General features: G+C 49.1%; 2 protein-coding genes and 1 long non-coding RNA gene across 7 annotated transcripts in view; 2 read left to right on the top strand and 1 right to left on the bottom strand.

Moving 5' to 3' along the window:
• Positions 1-5,113: 5,113 nt before the first annotated feature.
• Positions 5,114-15,714, top strand: LOC128079842 (T-cell surface glycoprotein CD8 alpha chain-like). 2 transcript variants are annotated; one of them, XM_052681430.1, is made up of 6 exons: positions 5,114-5,228; positions 5,806-6,174; positions 6,804-6,896; positions 7,305-7,388; positions 7,546-7,662; positions 15,611-15,714. In XM_052681430.1, the coding sequence occupies exons 1-6, from the start codon at positions 5,183-5,185 to the stop codon at positions 15,628-15,630; spliced, it is 729 nt and encodes a 242-aa protein (XP_052537390.1). In that variant the 5' UTR covers positions 5,114-5,182; the 3' UTR covers positions 15,631-15,714. The 2 variants fall into 2 exon arrangements, with proteins under 2 accessions (XP_052537390.1, XP_052537391.1); XM_052681431.1 differs by lacking the exon at positions 15,611-15,714 and adding an exon at positions 8,479-11,199.
• Positions 5,166-20,707, bottom strand: part of LOC128079852 (uncharacterized) — a 63,255-nt gene continuing 47,713 nt past the window's right edge. For all 4 annotated transcript variants that reach the window (XR_008206334.1, XR_008206336.1, XR_008206333.1 and 1 more), the window contains 2 exons: positions 16,798-16,851; positions 5,166-5,262 (listed from right to left, as the gene is read on the bottom strand). This is a non-coding gene — a long non-coding RNA (uncharacterized LOC128079852). The remainder of the gene's footprint in view (positions 5,263-16,797; positions 16,852-20,707) is intronic.
• On the top strand, positions 12,903-20,561 carry LOC128079841 (T-cell surface glycoprotein CD8 alpha chain-like). Its single transcript, XM_052681429.1, has 5 exons — positions 12,903-13,033; positions 13,597-13,965; positions 14,595-14,684; positions 14,833-14,949; positions 20,380-20,561. The coding sequence occupies exons 1-5, from the start codon at positions 12,988-12,990 to the stop codon at positions 20,394-20,396; spliced, it is 639 nt and encodes a 212-aa protein (XP_052537389.1). The 5' UTR covers positions 12,903-12,987; the 3' UTR covers positions 20,397-20,561.

Here is a 20,707-nt window from a genome sequence, read left to right on the forward strand (position 1 = left end):
CCTTCTTTTTTTTTTGACATCCACTGGGTCAACAGGCTACAGGGTTTTACAGCTGAAGCTGTGTATGCATCTCCTTTATAGGGGAATGTATACACACTCAGAAAATGGGTTCATTCTCCACGCAGTGGTGACCACATGGAAGAGATGGATCCTGTCCTTCTTCTGTGGTTAGGAGGACAGTGATGCTGGGAGGGCCATGCAGTGCTGCAGGTTCATCCTTGGGGATAAACGCCCTTGTGAGATCAACAGCTAAGTAAGTTTCATCTGCTCTGCATTAAATAATGAAAGAATTGGAAAATTAATAGTGTTTCAGAGGAAATGGATGTGGAGTTTTGTAGCAAATGGCTTCTTTGAAGTGACACACTGTAATGAGAACGTTTATTTAAGAACATGAAGAAGGTTTGATTCGGAGCACATTCAGGTACATCCAGAGCACTGTTCTGTCTTCAAACAGATGGCTAAGGAATAATGACAGGACAGTCATCCCCTTAGTATTCCAACCTTTTTCACTCAAAATGATTTCCTGAGCCTGGTGCCATCTATGGATCACTTCACATTCGTCTATTCTGAATTTCACCTGATCCTTTATCACCCAGTGTCTGAGAGATCCTTTTACAGTTCTGTATTTACAAGGCATAAATGTAAGTAAATTAATTGCACAAAAGTAACATTTGCAGGTTATGTCCTAAACATGAACTGTTAGATGACAAGTAAAGTCCAACACTCACAAGCACAGGGCAGCAATTCTAGGGGACCCAGTATGGAAAGCAGCAGTCAAACATTCCTCTTCAGAGCAGTGGTGGGCACCAGGCTGCTAAAAGTGAAACCTAGCACTGAATTTAGTTTTTTTTGTTGATGACAAAGGGGTGCATTAAGGCAGCCTCTTTTGAATAAGATATCCTGTTTGAGGGTTGTGTTCACAGCTTTCATTCTACAGTGAGGGTTGTTGGGGTTTTTTTGTTGTTGTTGTTGGGGTTTTTTTTTTTTGTTTCAAGTTAATGCAAAATCTAGAAGAAATAACAAGGCAACCAACACCACAAAACAATGAAGCAAAGCCATAGGTTTCCATACAGCCAGCACTGTTGGCAGGAAAGATGCAGAATCAGAACTGGGTCCAATTCCATCCCCTGAACCGTAACCAACCACAGAAATTGAAGTTCCCTCTTAAGATGTTACCACTGAGGATGCATCGCAGTATCCTGCCCTGGGAAAGTTACCTTCCACTGCACGGATGGCCCCAGAAACTCCCTGGGCAATCTCCAGCTGGCTTTCCTTGTCCAAAGCTTTTAGGGAGGGCTGTGTGCTTCCTTGAGGCACACTGACAAGATGTGACAGGACTCTGAATTGATGGAGGTGGGAGTAGGGCTGTGGGACAACACCACGGCTATAAGAACCCAATAGAAACCTGGCTGTGGGAATGGGGGGCTGCAACAGAAGATGGGAATTGTAAATGTGCCCATATCACCAATTAAAGACTGGAACTGCACTTCAGACAAAAATGGATGCATTGGAACAATGTACATCATCATCGTTTTCCTGAGGAAGGCCCATAGGTGGTGCTGGAAGACACACAGCCTTGAGATTCAGTGCAGAACTACAGAAAGTCTCTGCAGTGTGCAGGAGATCAGAGCTGCAGAACAACGTACTGTTTGCTCCTGCCTGCAGCTGTAACTGTGCTGGAGGAGTGAATTGTCACCGGCTCCCAAAAGGTGGCAGCATTGGTGCTGATTTACCGACTGGCTGCACTTCCTGTAAGGCATCCAGAGATGAGGTGCACAAAGCCTGTGCAAAGCAACCTGCCTGTGCAAGGCTATCTTCTGGCACGAAGCAAACCTTTGACGTTTGGCCCTGCTATCAAATCCTCAGCCCAGGTATCAACAAGCAATGTGTGTGGCGATATCAGACCTGCTGATCGGGTTATAGGGCAGCACCATGGGAGGATGAGCACATGGGAGCAGTTGTGGTTTGCAAACTGTATTTTAAGGCACGTGAGGTTTATAGCACAAATATCCAGTGTGTAGTGTGGGTCCTGTACTGGAAACATGCAGTGGAAAGATGTGTGAGTGGTGTGTGAGAGCTGCAATTGAGATTTTCCAAAGCCCTTCAGAGCTGCAGCTCTGCAAAGAAAACGGGGCAGCAAGTTGCTCAGAAACCACAAACTCCATTTCACACCAGAAAAACTGTATGATGGAGTCTGGTTGGTTTTGGACCCCTCGATTTGAAACAAAACCTTGTGATTTGAGACTACAGCTTGAAACCTTCATTAAAATTACAGTTCCTCCTTACTGAAGAGATCAGATATTCTTATGTCAACAGCAGGTAGGGTCAGCAGTGCTGCAATCAGCACAGCCACGCGTCACACGCGCTCACCACAAGCCGATCGCTTGCAGGACCAAGCTCAGCGTAAGCAAGCAGTGCTGCGTCGCTGCTCAGCAGAAGGCACACAGGCGTCCTCCTCCAGCACCGCACTGATCCCACCAGCAGCACACACAGCTGCCCTGATGCAGCGCCGCCGTTTGGCTGCTCCTCCTGTGCTGCCCACCAGCACTGCACACCTCCCGCGGCCTGACATGTGCTCCTGCCCCACTCTGCTGTGACACAGCCAGACCGCGGGCACAGCGCTGACCCGGAGAAGCCGGGCAGCTCCGTGCTGCTGTGCAAAAGGCACCGCGGTGCTGGACAGCTGAGCCTTCCGTGGATCACCAATAAACCACTCACATCAATACTCAGATCTGATGTCCCAGTCTCCTATTTTCCAATATCTTCCCCACTGTAATTTTTATCTCGGTCTGCAAGTTGTTTGTTTTCATTGACAATTTCCATGAGGGCAGGGAGACCCAACATGCTTTCCCATCTCTGCACGCCCAGACAGCATTTCTTTATTCTCCCACATCATTGGCCACACATCTCAGCTTCCACTCCCTGTGTAAGTCCTTCTTATCCCTCAGTTTGCTCTCGTGCTCTCAGAAAGGCATCCTTAAAGGGCTGCCAGTTCTGCTACACTCCTTTGTCTGTAAGGACAGCTTCTCAGGGGATCACAGGCAGCAAATCCTTGAACAAACTGGATCCTTGTGATCCTCAAGATCACAAACTCCACCTGAGCATGGTCGCTGCAGCCTAGAGTGCATCCAATCTTAACCTCTTTAATGAGATCCTCTGAGCTGGTGGGGAACAGGTCCAGGAACATTACTCCTCTGGTCAGTTTGTCTAATACCTGGACCAGCAGACTATCTTCAGCACAGGAGTCTCCAGGATTGCTTGCAGCTCAGTGTGTTGCTTTCTCGTAGAACATCTAGGTGCTTGAAATCCCCCATCAAGATGAGAATGTGCCATTGTGACAATTCCTCCAACCAAAACAAGAAGGTCTCATCTATAGGCTCACCTGAACACATGGCTTGTAGTAGACCCTGACCACAAGATGTCCTTTGTTGCTTTGGAATGACTCATAGAAAAGTGGGAAGTAAGATATCCCTACTAAGAAAGGCAGTAAGTCTTCCTGGCCTCTCCTGTACTCCACTTGTAGAGGTTCATCTAACACACCTCTAATGACGACATGCTGTAATTAGGCAACCGTGCTCCATGGCAGGATGAGAATCCAGTCCCAAGAAACATTCAGCCCAATGCATTTGCCAACGGGTTCCCTTCCAACCCGTAGTGAACCACTCCAATGAGGAATTTTACTGCTTTGGTCGTAATGCTGGTGTAAGGCAGAAGCAGCTCAGTGCAGCACCTCACAAAACATGGGACAGCTTCAGCCATCCACACAGCATGGCCACAGGTTCATCTCCTGCCCCACGTTCCTCCAGCAGGCAGTGAAGTCATGCACTCCTCAAAGCTCCTGATCCCACTGCAAAGGCAGAATGGATTCTAGTTAGGCTGAGAAGAATATACTTACAGCAAACACAAACAGCATAACTTAGGTATCACAACAGGAGATGGACAGAGGTCTTAAGGACAACTGTTCACATTTCCTTAGTGGGATTCCAAGACATGGATTCTTGTAATGTTATTTAATGGATGGATGAATCAAATTTTCTCATTATATTGTAAAAAAAAAAAAAGCTGCTCTAATTTTGCTGACATCACAAGTCTTAACACATCAAAAAAAGCCCAGGATAACAGATTCTAGGAGGTTTCACAGCAGCTTTCCTTACTCACCCAAATGCTTTCAGGCCCAATGAGATGAGCCCAGTCATAACCAGACAATTTTGGCCCAATTTCTCACCAAACAGCACTTCCATCAGGCAGTAGTGCCTGGATTCTGGCATCCAGGAACAGGGGGCACATTTGCAAAAGAGGAATACAGCAACACGTCACAAATAGCAGTAGAGCCAGGAAGTAACAACAGAAAACACAAATAACACCAGCCCAGGGAAACTGTTGGTACTGTGTGTGCAAAGCTGCAGCACTTACCAATGTGTGAGTGGTCACCTGCAGGCAGCATCAAAGGCAATGAATGTTGACACGTATATTAGTCAGGGTGGAGGTCCTGGTGGTTGTAAAATAAAGCCACAAAAAGTCTGCTTTGAAAAAGTAAAAATTTGCATGCCACTGGGACATGTGGCTTTTTGGATGGGTTTCTCATCACAGACCTGCCTTGCACAAACTAGCATTTGCAAAACAATTGCAAAGAAGAACAGGGCTGGAGAAGTCAGCTACATGTCGGCAATATGTGGACTCAGAAATCAAAACTGCATATGAATTCATGCTGTAAAACATTCCCACTTCTTGTTTGCTCTGTAAGAAAACAGCATGCCTTGATATCCACACTGGACCACAGATGCATGAGCAAGTGAAGGTGGCAGAATCTTGGTCAAGAAATGTAGCCTGGGGCTGGACTACACATCATGGAATTTGTCCCATTTTGTGTAGATGTGGATGTTTGTGAGTGCTCCAAATGGCTGAGAGAAAGTAGCCTAGAATGGATGACTTAATTTCAAGAAGAACTGTTGTCAGTCTGAATGTCACGGCTGCGAAATCCATTAAAAACAGTGTTATGAGAGAACACAGCCCGAGTTCTGGATCTCTACTGGAGTTCTTCAGAAATCATTCTTTACTGAACCTTGGATGTTCACAGCAGAGGGTCCTGACGACATCACATCCTCTCCTATAAGTTACACAAGCTGCCTCCAACGTGCAGTGAGCAACATCACCCGCGCTCCGCTGCACCGCCCCGAGGACCATGGCTGGGTCTCCTGCACTGCTCCTCCTGCTCAGCCTGGGGCTCTGTGAGTATGGAAGCAGGCTTACGGGGCACCTGTGCTGGGAGGAAGGAGGACAATGGGTGAAGGCATTCCCCTTGCAGCACAGCCAAGAAAGTGGGCAAAACGGACCATGGGAAAAGAAAGGGCAAACCCATAGGACTGAATTCAGGGCTGCTCAGTGACTGCGCAGGGAAGCGTGAGCAGTGGGACTGCAGTGCAATAAGCAGCAGGAACAGAGCCTGTTCAGACAGGTGTTGCTGCAGAGGATGGGGAAGGGGAGAGAGGGGCATGTAGCAGTTGTTAGTGGGGAATCACCTGGCAAAGAAGTTGGGAAATGGCAGCAGCCCCAAGCAGGCATCTGAAGGGCTGCACTGAAGGGCAGCGTCCATCTCGAGAGCCCGGCACTCTCAACGCTGAGTCCTCAGGGACTCCAGCACAGCACCCAAGCATGCTGGATGCTGAGGCCCTCCCTCAGCATTCATCTCACAGCCCAGCTGCCTGCATGCCATGCACCGCACCAGCGGGGAAGAGCCCTGTCCAAAGGCCCGGAGAGCTCTTCCTGAGCAGCACCTGAGGGGACATGGCTGACTTCTGCCCACAGGCTGCACCGGTGCCCAGGGACAGAGGAACAAGATGGAGGCCAGGTTCCTCAACAGGAATTTGAAGCACCCCCAGGAGGGACAGCAATTGGAGCTGGAGTGCCTGCCTTACAACAGGGACAGCGGTGTTTCCTGGATTCGACAGGACAAGGATGGGAAACTTCACTTCATCGTCTACATTTCTGTGCTTTCTCGAACCACCTACCCAGGGAGCAAGACAACATCTCTGCGCTATGAGGCATCATGGACAGACTACACCTACAGGCTGGTGGTGAAGAGCTTCACAGCGCAGGATGAAGGGACCTATTTCTGCACCAGCAACATCAACCAGATGCTGCACTTCAGCTCTGGACAACCCGCCTTCTTCCCAGGTCAGCAGCAGCTTCACCCACCTCGCTTACACCCACCTCCCCTGCCCCTGCCTTCTCCATCCGCCCATCGCCCACACTCCCCATGTCCCTGCTTCTTTGCCAAGCCGTCTCATCACACACGCTCTGCTCCTCCCCAGAGAGGCTCCCTGCCCTCCAGCTCCGATCACGGTACAGCCCTGCCCAGACACACAGGTGGTTGAGCAGTCCAGCAGCTCCTCCCGATCCCATCAGTACCTCAGAGGGATGGGAAAAGGGTGGGAATGTTCACTTTATTGTGTCCAGTAACTCTCCATACAAAACAATCTCTCATGAAATAAGTGCCTCTGAGGGATGGGAGTTACCAAGTGCACAGAAACCCCAGCCTTCCTCACCTCACATGGATCTCTAGGTCCCAACAGCCTGAATACACTTACAGCACCTCAAAAAGAAACTCAGAAATCCCCACGTCTCTCAGGACAATTTTTATAACAGAAATAACAAAGAGCTCACACATGCTGAGGGTCTGATAAGAAATTAGGCGCCTGTTTCCAGGGCTGGTCACCATTCAAATGTGGTTTTCCTTCTGCTGGTCATGTCATGGCATGGATAGGAGGCTCTTCAGCTTTACCTCCCTTATTTCTTCTTTCCAGTCGCAACAACAGCAGCACCCACCACACACACAGCCACCACCCAGAGCAGCCAGGTCACCAAGAAGGACATCTCCTGGAACAGCCAAGATGCAGGTAACCCAGCTGCGAGGTGGCAGGGGCTCTGCCTGCAGTGCTGAATTGCTTGGAACAGCATGAATTCCAGGCTGTGCTGGCTGCAGGCATTTTGGGATGTCAGAAAAAGAGAAAATTCTAACCTTTCTCAGAGAGCTGCCAATGAGGGGATGAAACCACCTAAAGAGCTCTGAATTTCTGAAGGTGCTAGAAAGAAATTCTGAGCCCACAGCCCTCAGGTTTCCTGGCTGGGCAGCTCAGCAATGCAAGCAGACCTCACATCACAGTGTCAGGGAATCACAGCTCAAAATGGGCCTACAGAGCTCCTGAGTGCTGGCCACAGCGTCATCTATGGCCTGGCAAGACTGGGAGAAGACTCTTTTCTTGTATCTCACTGCATTCATCCATTTTTCCATCCACTCACAACAGCAGCAGAACACATCACACCCACTGCCATCACCCAGAGAAGCCAGGTCACCACGAAAGACAACTCGCAACAGGGCCCTCATGCAGGTAACCCAGCTGTGGGGAGGCAGGGGCTCTGCCAGCAGTGCTGCTTTGATCAGAAGAGGCCAAATTAAAGTCTATGCTGACTACAGGCATTTCAAGACACAGGGAGATGTCTGCTGCTGGGCATTTACTCTTTCCTCTCTCTCCTTTGATCCTACAGGAACAAGCAATGAGAACACACCAAGATTCTACTGTAAAATGGTCATGTGGATTAACCTGGCTGTCACCGGCCTCCTGCTCCTCACGGCCATCACCATCACCATCACACACTGCCAAAGTAAGTCGCACCCTGACACCCTGCAGAGGTTCCTGCAGCTTCACACCACAGAGCACAGCCTGCTCCCCAGGGGAATGGGCTCCCTGCCTACTGCCCTCATGCAGCCATTGTGTATCCAGGACACAGGGAATGCTGAAGGACATCCTTTTAAAATCCTTTTCTAAATTTTCCTCAGCTTTAGAATTAGCTTCAGAAATATTTATCACATTCTTCACTGTCAGACAAGAAATTATAAACACAGACCGCATTGGCTATGCCATCCTGAATCTGGTGTAAGTACCAGAACATAAATTTTACTGTACTATGTATTTTTGCCTTTCTACCTTCTTTGCCTTCTTTGGATTACCAATCAAGATGCATTAGAAGCATCAATTTCTGCAGTAGGAAGAAGAAGGACACATTTTTACATCACACCTCAGTTTTCTGCTGAAATTCCTGGCTCAACATTGCTATCAGCTGAATGCACCCTGAGGTAGTGATAGAGATGCCACAACAGGGAAGGGTACGGTTCAGGAAGATGGATATAGAGCTGCTCTAAGGCAGCTTAGAGACACCAGAGCAGCACAGGGCCTTCCAGAGAGTCTCCCAAAAAGCTGAACTAGGTATGGTCGAGTCACAACATTTTCTACTTCCAACTTGCAATAGAAAAAAAAAGATTGTGGTTTGAGACAAAATTGTTAAACCTTCGTTGGAGATTTTAATTCCACTTTCCTAACGAGATCAGATGTTCCCATGTAAACAGCAGGAAGGGTCAGCAGTGCTGCAATCAGCACAGCCACGCGTCACACGCGCTCACCACAAGCCGATCGCTTGCAGGACCAAGCTCAGCGTAAGCAAGCAGTGCTGCGTCGCTGCTCAGCAGAAGGCACACAGGCGTCCTCCTCCAGCACCGCACTGATCCCACCAGCAGCACACACAGCTGCCCTGATGCAGCGCCGCCGTTTGGCTGCTCCTCCTGTGCTGCCCACCAGCACTGCACACCTCCCGCGGCCTGACATGTGCTCCTGCCCCACTCTGCTGTGACACAGCCAGACCGCGGGCACAGCGCTGACCCGGAGAAGCCGGGCAGCTCCGTGCTGCTGTGCAAAAGGCACCGCTGTGCTGGACAGCTGAGCCTTCCGTGGATCACCAATAAACCAAGCATATCAGTACTCAGATCTGATGCCCCATTCTGTCAATTCCAAAGTCTTCCCTACAAGCTGGATGTAACTTTTACATATTTCAATGTCCAGTTTAGTTTAATTCATTATTGCAATAGAGGGCAGAGAGACTCATATTGAAACATGCTATCCCACTAATGTTGGCAAAACCAAAATTCCACGCTGAAGTCCCACTCCAAGTCATGTTGGAAGAAATGAGTGTCTGACTTCGGTCCATGACAGAAACTCTCTCCTACCTTCTGCAACTCAGATCTGCTGAGCAGGCACAGAGAAAAGTCATCCATGCTGCTGATCTACATTGCCTCCACAGGTGAAGGTTTTGGAGTAAATCTTCACCTGGAGGTCCTGCTACTGTCTGAAGCTTTTCAGAATAAAGTAATTGCCATTGGGACAGTCTTACTCGTTCTTATTTGTTACTAGGACTAGAAGGACTGGCCTCAAGTTGTGCCAGGGAAGATTCAGATTAGACGTTAGGAAATACTGCTTCCCCAAGAGAGTGGACAGGCTGCCTGGGGAGGTGGTGGAGTCACTGAAACTGGAGGCGTTCAAGAAAGGTTCAGATGTTGTATTGAGGGATGTAGGTTAATGGGAATATTGGTGATAATGGAACGGTTGAATTGGATGATCCTCGAGCTCTCCTCCAACCTTGGGAAATCTTATGATTTTACAGAACGGAGAAACTGCTTTGTGCTAAGAGATACAAACACAGAACTCAGGAAATGAAGATCCCTGCCCCAGCTAATTTGCTACTTAGGAGATGAAAGATGGAGACTCAGGAGTACAGTGGCTTCATCTGTTCACACACAGGTGTCTCCAGTAGAGCTAAACTTGCCTGGGTCCCCCTCTGGCCAGTGGAGTGTTTGCCTGCTCGGAAGGGATGCATGACAGCCCCATACTGCTCTGCTGCTCTCTCTCCACTGACAACATGCTTTCATCTTGCCTTAAAGTCAAATATTCACTGATAAATTCTTACAGGGAGCAGAAAGAAGCGATTCCCCCAAAAGCAGCCCTTACGACTCAGCAATATTGCCCTCATCCTGCATGGCACTCACAGTAGAATACATCAGAAGAGGCAGGGGCAGGATGTATCTTTGGTGTAGGAGTGACTCACAAAGATATACAACAAATCAAAATCTGAATATGAAGAGGAAAAGGAGTCCTCTGAACAGTGACACTGCACCCAGATTCTGAGCACATCACAGGATGCGGTGAGCTCATGTGGAAAAAACACCTTGGTGAGCCACAGGAACACTTCTGCACTTGGGAGACAAATATCTGGGTTCCTGTTTGGTATCTGGGATTGACCCACAGTGAAATAACGCTGTCAGTAGGGCAGAGGAGAGAAGTAAGAAGTCCCTACCAAGAAAGGCAAGCTCTCTTCCTGGCTTACCCCATTCTCCACTTGTAGAGGTTCTCCTAACACATCTCTGAACACGAGATGCTGTGGGTGGGCTACCATGCTCCATGGCAGGGTGAGAACCCAGTCCCAAGATACATTAAACCTAATGATTCCATCTCCAGGTCCCCGTCCTGTCCAACCACACTGAGCCACTAAAAAGAGAAATTTTACTAGTTGGTCACAGTGCTGGTGAAAAGCAGAAGCAGCTCAGTGCAGCACTTCACAAAACACGGTACGGCTTCAGCCATCCGCAAGGCATGCCCACAGCTTCAGCTCCTGCCCCACATACCTCCATCAGGTGGTAAAACCGGGCTCTCCCAAAGCTCCTGATCTCATTGCAAAGGCAGCGTGGATTCTGCTTAGCTTGAGGAGAATAAACTGACAGCAGGAGGAGCCCACACAAGCAGCGTAGCTCAGATGTCTCAATGGCAGATGGACTGTTCACATTTCCTTGATGGGATTTCAAGCCATACATGCTCGCAGTGGTATTTGATGGATCCAACAGATTCTCTGATTATTTTGTTAAGCTCTGCTCCAGCTCATGCAGACGTCACAAGGCTCACAGCCTCGTACCACCACAAGCCTCTCAGAGCTCAGCAGGCTTCACTCCGGCTTTCCTCACTCACCAAAGTGCTGCGAGGCCCACAGAAATGAGACCTCACTGAGAATTGCAGGCACAGCCATCCAACCAGATCCAACCAGGTGCGTTAGTTACACAAAAACAAGGCCACATAGCTGACCAGTTTTATCATTCTTTTTGCTTCTATTTTTAACATTCTAATAAAAGTATTAAAAATCAAACTGATTTCTTATTTATACGTTAAGGATTTATCACAGAATCACAGAATGGCCAGGGTTCAAAGGGACCTCAAGGATCATGAATCTCCAACCCCCTGCCACATGCAAGGCCAACAACCTCTGCATTTAATACCAGAATAAGCTACCCAGGGCCATGTCCACTCTGGCCTTGAACACCTCCAGGGATGGGGCATCCACAACTTCTCTAGGCAGCTGTTCCAGCACCTCACCACTCTCTCCGTAAAGAACTTCCCTTGATATCCAACCTAAATCTCCCCTCCCTCAACTTCAAACCATTTCCCTTTGTCCTGCAGTTATCAACCCTTTCAAAGAGTTGGCTCCCCTCTTATTTATAGGCTCCCTTTAGGTACTGAAAGGCTGCAATCAGGTCACCCCACAGCCTTCTTTTCTCCAGGCTGAACAAGCCCAGCTCCCTCAGCCTGTCTTCATAGGGGAGGTGCTCCAGCCCCCTGATCATCTTTGTGGCTCTCCTCTGGACCCTCTCCAACAGCTCCCTTCTTTGTTGTACTGGGGGCACCAGACCTGGACACAGTACTCCAGATGGGGCCTCACAAGAGCAGAGTAGAGGGGGACAATCACCTCCCTGTCCCTGCTGGCCACCCCAATAAATATAGTCTATTGAGAAAACACTGCTCTGAAAGTAACACCATCTGTTTTATTCAGCTGGTCCATGTGTTCAGAGGCAGATGTTGGTGGTATGGCAGTAGAAGCAGAACCTTCCCACCAGTTTTCCATCACGTTTTGTTGCCACGTGACAGACAGCAGCAGAGGGGCAGTCTGACAAAACAGCATCCAACCCAGAAATGAGCACTGAAGTCATCTGTGCAGAATAAATGGCACCCACTGACATTCCTTGATGTTTGTTGCATGTTTCTGGAGACCAAACAGTGGCTGTGAGCACAGTGAGGCTCTGGGAGGAGCATTTCAGCAGCAGCAACAGTGACAGCGGTCACCAGTGCTGGTGCCTAACACTGCTCCTCATCACTCAATGCAGCCCAGGCATGACGAATTATTGCACACCCATGGAGTCACGGAAAAACTTCTCGTAAGTGAAAAGGAAGAAAAAATAGCAAACAAACAGGATAACCAGGAACTACCCAAAGAAGAAGCAAATAATGCCAGGATAGTGAAACAGTCGCTAATTCATGTGCAAAGCTGCAGGAAGTCCAAACCACTACCAACGTGTGAGTGGTCAACTAGAGACAGCAGCAAGGGCCTCAAATGTAGAAGCACACAAGGGTTATTTGGCAGGACGGAAGTGCTTGTGGTTGGAGAAGAAAGTCACAAGATGTAAAAAAATAAAAGTAAAAAATAATCTGCATGGCACTGGGGCATAAGGCTTTCTTGATGGCTATCACAGCAGAGACCTCCTGCCTGCAGCTTCTGCACAGAAATTACAAGGAACAATTACAGAGAACAACTAACATACAGAACTCAGCCACATGTTCACAACGCACGGACTCTGAGATGAAAAATGGATCAAAGTCTAAGTGGAAGAGAAAAAATGAAAATAGAAAAAATAAAATAAAATCTCTGACCCAAAATACAACGTGCAGTCCATGTCCATCGAAGAGGACTTGCCCTGGTTTCCTGTAGCTCTGCTCATGATGCAAGCAACCAAAAAATCTAGGAGACTGCAGTAGGTGGTGACAGAACAGACTTCAAGAAGGACCACTGAAAGCCTGAATCTCAGCTGAAGACATTGCAGCAAAACCCCGGAGGCACCATTAAAAACAATGCTAAAATGACAAATGAACCCAACTTCTGGATCACAACTGAAGTGCTGCAGAGATCTTTCCTCACTCTGTTTCACCTCAGATGCTGAACAAGGAATCTTCACAGAAGAGGGTCCTGACGACATCACATCCTCTCCTATAAGTTACATAAGCTGCCTCCAACATGCAGTGAGCAACATCACCCGCGCTCCGCTGCACCGCCCCGAGGACCATGGCCGGGTCTCCTGCACTGCTCCTCCTGCTCAGCCTGGGGCTCTGTGAGTATGGAAGCAGGCTTACAGGGCACCTGTGCTGGGAGGAAGGAGGACAATGGGTGAAAGCATTCCCCTTGCAAAACACCAAGAAGCCAGGCAAAACAGACAAAAGGGAAAGAAATGGCAAATCCAAAGGATGGAATTCAGGGCTGCTCAGTGACTGTGCAGGGGATGGAGTGGTGAGACTGCAGTGCGATACGCATCATACGTTCAGACAGGTGTTGCTGGAGGGGATGGGAAAGGGGAGAGAGGGGGCACGTAGCAGCTGCTAGGGGGAAAAACTTAGGAGAACCTGGGAAATGGCAACAGCCCCGAGGAGGCAGCTGAAGGGCTTCTCTGAAGGGCAGCACCCATCTCGAGAGCCCGGTGCTCACAATGCTGAGTCCACAGGGATTCCAGCACAGCACACAAGCATGCTGGATGCTGAGGCCCTCTTTCCACATTCACCTCACAGCCCGGCTGCCTGCCTGCCATGCACCGCACTGGCAGGGAAGAGCCCTGCCCAAAGGCCCCAGGAGCTCTTCCTGAGCAGCACCTGAGGGGACATGGCCGACTTCTGCCCACAGGCTGCACTGGTGCCCAGGGACAGAGGAACAAGATGGAGGCCAGGTTCCTCAACAGGAATTTGAAGCACCCCCAGGAGGGACAGCAATTGGAGCTGGAGTGCCTGCCTTACAACAAGTTCCTAGGTATCCACTGGATCCATCTAGGCAAGGATGGGAATCTTCACTTCATTGTCTCCAGTACCCCCATCCCCAGGAACACATTCCAGGGGAACAAGATAACATCTCCGAAGTTTGAAGCAAGGTGGACAGGAAACTTCTATTGGCTGGTGGTGAAGAACTTCACAACGCAGGATGAAGGGACCTATTTCTGCACCAGCAACATCAACCAGGAGCTGCACTTCAGCTCTGGACAACCCGCCTTCTTCCCAGGTCAGCAGCAGCTTCACCCACCTCGCTTACACCCACCTCCCCTGCCCCTGCCTTCTCCATCCGCCCATCGCCCACACTCCCCATGTCCCTGCTTCTTTGCCAAGCCGTCTCATCACACACGCTCTGCTCCTCCCCAGAGAGGCTCCCTGCCCACCAGCTCTGCTCATGGTCACACTGCTCCGTAGCTCCTCCCCATATCCTCAGAACCTCAGAGGGATGTGAATTTCAGAGTCCACAGCTGACACATCCTTTCCAACTTGCATCTGGCCCTCTAGGTCCCAACAGCCTCCATATGCTGACAGCACCTCAAAAACATACTGAGTAATCCCCATGACTCTCAGGATATGTTTAATATAGGGATAACAACAAGCTCACACACACTGAGGTGGCTGATTAGAAATTAGGAACCAAAATCATTCTGTTTCCAGGGCTGAGCAGCATGTAGTTCACCTGTTCAAAGTCGATGCTATAAAAGTTCTTCCTCTGCTGGCTGCATCCTGGCCTGGACAGGAGGAAGCTCTTTAGTTATACCTCACTATACTCACTTATTTCTTATTTCCAGTCATAATCAGTCATAAATCCAGGCAGATTTATTGCATATTGCTGAATTCATTCTTTTCTCCTTCCAGTCACAACAGCAGCACCCACCACACACACAGCTACCACCCAGAGCAGCCAGGACTCCATGAAGGACAACTCACAACAGGGCCCGCATGCAGGTAACAAAGCTGTGGGGAGGCAGGGGCTCTGCCAGCAGTGCTACTTTGATCAGAAGAGGCCAAATTAAAGTCTATGATGACTGCATTTCAAGATACAGGGACATGTCTGCAGCTGAGTCTTTCCTCTATCCTCTCTTTCTTTCTGCAGGAATAAGCAACAAAAACACACTGAAGTCCATCTGTGATCTTTTCCTCTGGGTTCGAGTGGCTGGCATTGGCCTCCTGCTCCTCACTGCCATCACCATCACCATCACACACTGCCAAAGTAAGTCGCACCTGACAGCCTGCAGAGGTTTCTGCAGCCTCACACCACAGAGCACAGCCTGCTCCTACAGGGGAATGGGCTCCCTGCCTACTGCCCTCATGCAGCCACTGCGCATCCAGGACACAGGGAATGCAGAAAGATGCTCCTTAACCTCTCTTTGAATCCTTTTCCAAAATCATTTTCCTTTAACCATTCTTTAAAATCCTTTTCCAAATTTTCCTCAACTTCAGGATAAGCTTCAGAAATATTTATCATATTCCTCACTAACAGGCAAGAAATTGTAAACTCAGACATCTTCCTCTACCAAACTGCATTGGCTATACCATTCTGAACCTTGTGTAAGTACCAGAACACAAACTAGATTTTCTGCTGAAATTCCTGGCTCAACATTGCTATCAGCTGAATGCACCCTGAGGTAGTGATAGAGATGCCACAACAGGGAAGGGTACGGTTCAGGAAGATGGATATAGAGCTGCTCTAAGGCAGCTTAGAGCCACCAGAGCAGCACAGGGCCTTGCAGAGACCCTCCCAAAAGGCTGAACTAGGTATGGTCGAGTCACAACATTTTCTATTTCCAACTTCCATTAGAAAAAAAAGATCGCGGTTTGAGACAAAATTGTTAAATCTTCACTGGAGATTTTATTTCCTCTTTACTAACAAGATCAAATGTTCCCATGCTAAGAGCAGGAAGGGTCAGCAGTGCTGCAATCAGCACAGCCACGCGTCACACGCGCTCACCACAAGCCGATCGCTTGCAGGACCAAGCTCAGCGTAAGCAAGCAGTGCTGCGTCGCTGCTCAGCAGAAGGCACACAGGCGTCCTCCTCCAGCACCGCACTGATCCCACCAGCAGCACACACAGCTGCCCTGATGCAGCGCCGCCGTTTGGCTGCTCCTGCTCAGGATCACACCCTCAATCACACCCAAAACTCAGCTCTCATACCCCACCTCTCACTTCTGAAGTCCTACCGATTAAAACCAACTCATTCTTAACGCTCTCAGTGTGTTCTTTGGATTCATTCACAGTTCTCATAGGGGCAGAGGGACTGAGCATTCTACAATCAACACCAGTAATGGTTAAATAAAAGAAGTCGACTGCCAGCTATATTGAAATATATATGGTTGTCTGAGCAGGGAGCCCTGGTGGGAAATCTCTCCCAGCTTTTCCAACTGAATTCCCCTCTGCAGGGAACGAGATCATTCATCTCAAACTCACGACCTCCTGAGCCCATTCCAAAACATGTCACAATCTCCCATCTCTCCAGGATTTTGTATATCTTCTCCACAGCTATACATCATTGATTAATTGATTCATGAAAATAAATAAAAATCAATTTCACCACAGTCTTTACTAGTAATATATTGTGATGCGTCTGTTACAAAGGGCAGGAAGAATCTCCAAACCTGAGAGCTCATCTCTCCTTTCCAGCTCTCTCAGTTGCACTATCAGTGCTGCTGATGTTCACTCCTCAGCAGGTAGCACTCTGCACAACTTTGGATAGGTGGATCTGAAACATCACAGTTGACTCTTGGCTGACTTCAGTTACCCCACTCTACCTGGCTTCACAGCAGCTTTTCTTACTCACCCAAATGCTTTCAGGCCCAATGAAATAAGCCCAGCCATAAACAGACAATTTTGGCCCAATTTCTCACCAAACAGCACTTTCATCAGACAGCAGGGCCAGGATTCTGGCATCAGGAACAGGGGGAACATTTGCAAAACAGAAACACAACAACACATCAGAAATAACCAGAGAGCCAGGAAATAACACCAGAAGACACAAATAACACCAGCCCAGGGAAACTGTCACTACTGTATGTGCAAAGCTGCAGGAAGCCCAGCACTTACCAATGTGTGAGTGGTCACCTGCAGGCAGCAGCAAGGGCCCTCAGTGCTGAGGACCTTTCTGGGCTTTTTTGGCAGGGGGGAAGTCCCTGTGGTTGTAGAACAAAAACAAAGAAATTTAAATTAAAAAAAATAAGTCTGCATGAGTCGGGGACATAGGGCTGCAGTGATGGCTACCAAATCACAGACCTCCTGCCCTGCACAAGGTGGGTTCTGCACAGAAAGCATGAAGAAGAAATGTGGAGAACAGCTGAGCTGAAGCACTCAGCTACATGGCAGCAATGCATGGACCATGAGATGAGAAGTGCACACGGATCAATCTGAAAATAGAATAATAGATTAAAGTATACTTAATAAAGTATAATAAATAAGGTATAGAATAAGGTATACTAAAATGAAAGCTAATGCCAAAAAATAGCATTGCAGCCCATGCCAATGGCAGGGGATTTGTCCTTATTATCTGCAAATAGCGACATGATGATTGTGCCCCAAATGGCTGAGAGACAGCAGTTGGTGGCGGATTTGATTTCAAGCATGAAATTGTCAATGTCAGAGTCTGAAATGAAGACATCATAGCAAACACCATTTGGCATCACCAAAAACAACTCTATTCTGATAAACCAGCTCAAGTTCTAGATCAACAACTGAAGTGCTGCAGAAATCATTCTTTTCTGAATGCCAGCTCTTCACAGCAGAGGGTCCTGATGACATCACATCCTCTCCTATAAGTTACACAAGCTGCCTCCAAAGTGCAGTGAGCAACATCACCCGCGCTCCGCTGCACCGCCCCAAGGACCATGGCTGGGTCTCCTGCACTGCTCCTCCTGCTCAGCCTGGGGCTCTGTGAGTATGGAAGCAGGAAGGATGCAATTCAGGGCTGCTCAGTGACTGCGCAGGAAAGTGGGAGCGGTGGGACTGCAGTGCGATACGCAGCAGGAACAGAGCCTGTTCAGACAGGTGTTGCTGGAGGGGAAGGGGATGGAGAGAGAGGGGGCATGTAGCAGCTGTTAGTGGGGAATCACCTGGCAAAGAAGCTGGGAAATGGCAGCAGCCCTGAGCTGGCAGCTGAAGGGCCTCTGTGTCCTTGTTTTCTGCAGACCTGGATGTGAAGTGAGTGGGAAACATCAGCCTGTGGTGGTTCACTCAATTTCGATAAGGATCACTGCCAATCTAATCTCAGCTGAAGACACTGCAGCAAAATCCCTGAGGCACCATTAAAAACAACACTATCACGATAAATGAGCCCAAGTTCTGGATCCCAATGAAGTGCTGCCGAAATCTTTTCTCACTGTGTTTCACATGAGAGGCTGAACAATGGCTCTTCACAGCAGAGGGTCCTGATGACATCACATCCTCTCCTATAAGTTACATAAGCTGCCTCCAACGTGCAGTGAGCAACATCACCCGCGCTCCGCTGCACCGCCCCGAGGACCATGGCTGGGTCTCCTGCACTGCTCCTCCTGCTCAGCCTGGGGCTCTGTGAGTATGGAAGCAGGAAGGATGCAATTCAGGGCTGCTCAGTGACCATGCAGGGAAGCAGGAGCAGTGGGACTGCAGTGTGATACGCAGCAGGAACAGAGCCTGTTCAGACAAGTGTTACTTGAGAGGATGGGAAAGGGGAGAGAGGGGCATGTAGCAGCTGTTAGTAAAGGAAAAACTCTGGAGAAGCTGGGAAATTGGCAGCAGTCCTGAGTAGGCAGCTGAAGGGCTGTTCTGAAGGGCAGCATCCATCTCGAGAGCCGGCAGCCTGCCTGCCACGCACTGCACTGGCTGGGAACAGCCCTGCCCAAAGGCCCCGGGAGCTCTTCCTGAGCAGCACCTGAAGAGACATGGTTGATTTCTTTCCACAGGCTGCACTGGCGCCCAGGGGCAGCGGGATGCAGTAGTGGTCAGGTTCCCCAACAGGAGGAACATACAGCCCCAGGAGGGACAGCGGCTGGAGTTGGACTGCTGGAGAAACACAACGTCCTGGAGAGTAACCTGGATCCGCCTGGATAAGGATGGGAACCTTCACTTCATTCTCTCTAATTTCCTTTCAAACACCACCGCATTTTATGGGGGTGAGAGAACATCCCTGAGCTTTGAGGCATCATGGAGAGAGAAAACTTCTAGGCTGGTGGTGAAGTCCTTCAGGGAAGAAGACGAGGGAATCTATTTCTGCATCAACTACATCAACCCAGGGCTCCACATCAGCTCTGGACAACCCGCCTTCTTCCCAGGTCAGCAGCAGCTTCACCCACCTCGCTTACACCCACCTCCCCTGCCCCTGCCTTCTCCATCCGCCCATCGCCCACACTCCCCATGTCCCTGCTTCTTTGCCAAGCCGTCTCATCACACACGCTCTGCTCCTCCCCAGAGAGGCTCCCTGCCCACCAGCTCTGCTCTGACGGATATCAGTTACAAAGTCCACAGCCACCTCCTTCCTCTCCTCACATAATCCTGAATGTCCTGACAGCCTCCCTATGTTTACAGCACCTCAAACAGTCACTCACCGGTGAGGTGGAGGTTGCAGTGTGGAAAGAAAAGTTTCCCAGGTCTCTCAAAACATTGTTCCTGATAAGAAAGATCTCTAAGTGTGCTGCCAAGGAATTAGGAACCCTAGGACTTCTCTTTCCATCCTTGGGCATTGTTACAGTGCAACACTTTTCAAAATGGGTCCTACAAATTCCCTGTGTTGCCTGTGTACTGAAGGGATGGCAGAAGGCAGATTTATGGCATATTGCTGAATTCATCCATTTCTCCTTACTGTCACAACAACAGCAGCACCCACTGCCACCAACCAGAGCAGCAAGGTCAACACGAAAGACAACTCGCAACAGGGCCCGCATGCAGGTAACCCAGCAGTGGGGATGCAGGGGCTCTGCCAGCAGTGCTGCTTTGGGTATAAGAGGCCAAATTAAAGTGCGTGCTGGCTACAAGCATTTCAGGATGCAGGCAGATGTCAGCAGCTTGGCCTTTCCTCTTTCCGCTCTCTCCTTTCTTCTTGAAGGAGCAAGCAATGAGAACATGCCGAGTTTCTACTGTGAAGTAGTCATGTGGGTGAACCTGGCTTGTGCCTGCTTCCTGCTCCTCACTGCCATCACCATCACCATCACGCACTGCAGAGGGAATCGCCAGTGAAAGTAAGTGCCAGTGAAGATCCATGAGCTGCATTAATATCTGCAGCAAGCAGCACAAATGCTGAAGGAGAGATTGTTACACAACAACTGCATTCACTGCTAAATTTTTGGCTCAGCGTTGTAGTTCACCAAAAGCAATTCACAGTAATTGCAGAGAAGCAAAAAGGGGAGGAGTATCGTAAAGGGAGGTCAATCCTGACGGTCTCTAAGTCAGCTTATAGGTACCACAGTGCCTTTAAAAACCTCAGCTTTTATTTACAACTGGGTATTTTTCTTCATTGTCAAACCTCAATTTCACAGGCACGATTGTGATTGAAGAGTAAATTCAGAAATCTTCATTAATGCTTCAGATTCCTCCTTGCTAAATGGGTCAGATGCTCTCATGCTAAGAGCAGGAAGGGTCAGCAGTGCTGCAATCAGCACAGCCACGCGTCACACGCGCTCACCACAAGCCGATCGCTTGCAGGACCAAGCTCAGCGTAAGCAAGCAGTGCTGCGTCGCTGCTCAGCAGAAGGCACACAGGCGTCCTCCTCCAGCACCGCACTGATCCCACCAGCAGCACACACAGCTGCCCTGATGCAGCGCCGCCGTTTGGCTGCTCCTGCTCAGGATCACACCCTCAATCACACCCAAAACTCAGCTCTCATACCACACCTCTCACTTCTGAAGTCCTCCCGATTAAAACCAACTCATTCTTAACGCTCTCAGTGTGTTCTTTGGATTCATTCACAGTTCTCATAGGGGCAGAGGGACTGAGCATTCTACAATCAACACCAGTAATGGTTAAATAAAA

The sequence above is a fragment of the Tympanuchus pallidicinctus genome, unplaced genomic scaffold (genome assembly GCF_026119805.1).
Source record: "Tympanuchus pallidicinctus isolate F22 unplaced genomic scaffold, pur_lepc_1.0 scaffold2, whole genome shotgun sequence".
Lineage (NCBI taxonomy): Eukaryota > Metazoa > Chordata > Aves > Galliformes > Phasianidae > Tympanuchus > Tympanuchus pallidicinctus.

What these genes read in the sequence shown, in the direction of transcription:
- LOC128079842 (XM_052681430.1), top strand. Translation starts at nt 5,183, where the DNA reads ATGGCTGGGTCTCCTGCACTGCTCCTCCTGCTCAGCCTGGGGCTCT. An exon ending in CCTGCTCAGCCTGGGGCTCT is followed by an intron (nt 5,229 to 5,805) that starts GTGAGTATGGAA and finishes TTCTGCCCACAG; the next exon opens with GCTGCACCGGTGCCCAGGGA. An exon ending in GCAACAGGGCCCTCATGCAG is followed by an intron (nt 7,389 to 7,545) that starts GTAACCCAGCTG and finishes TTGATCCTACAG; the next exon opens with GAACAAGCAATGAGAACACA.
- LOC128079841 (XM_052681429.1), top strand. Translation starts at nt 12,988, where the DNA reads ATGGCCGGGTCTCCTGCACTGCTCCTCCTGCTCAGCCTGGGGCTCT. An exon ending in CCTGCTCAGCCTGGGGCTCT is followed by an intron (nt 13,034 to 13,596) that starts GTGAGTATGGAA and finishes TTCTGCCCACAG; the next exon opens with GCTGCACTGGTGCCCAGGGA. An exon ending in ACAACCCGCCTTCTTCCCAG is followed by an intron (nt 13,966 to 14,594) that starts GTCAGCAGCAGC and finishes TTCTCCTTCCAG; the next exon opens with TCACAACAGCAGCACCCACC.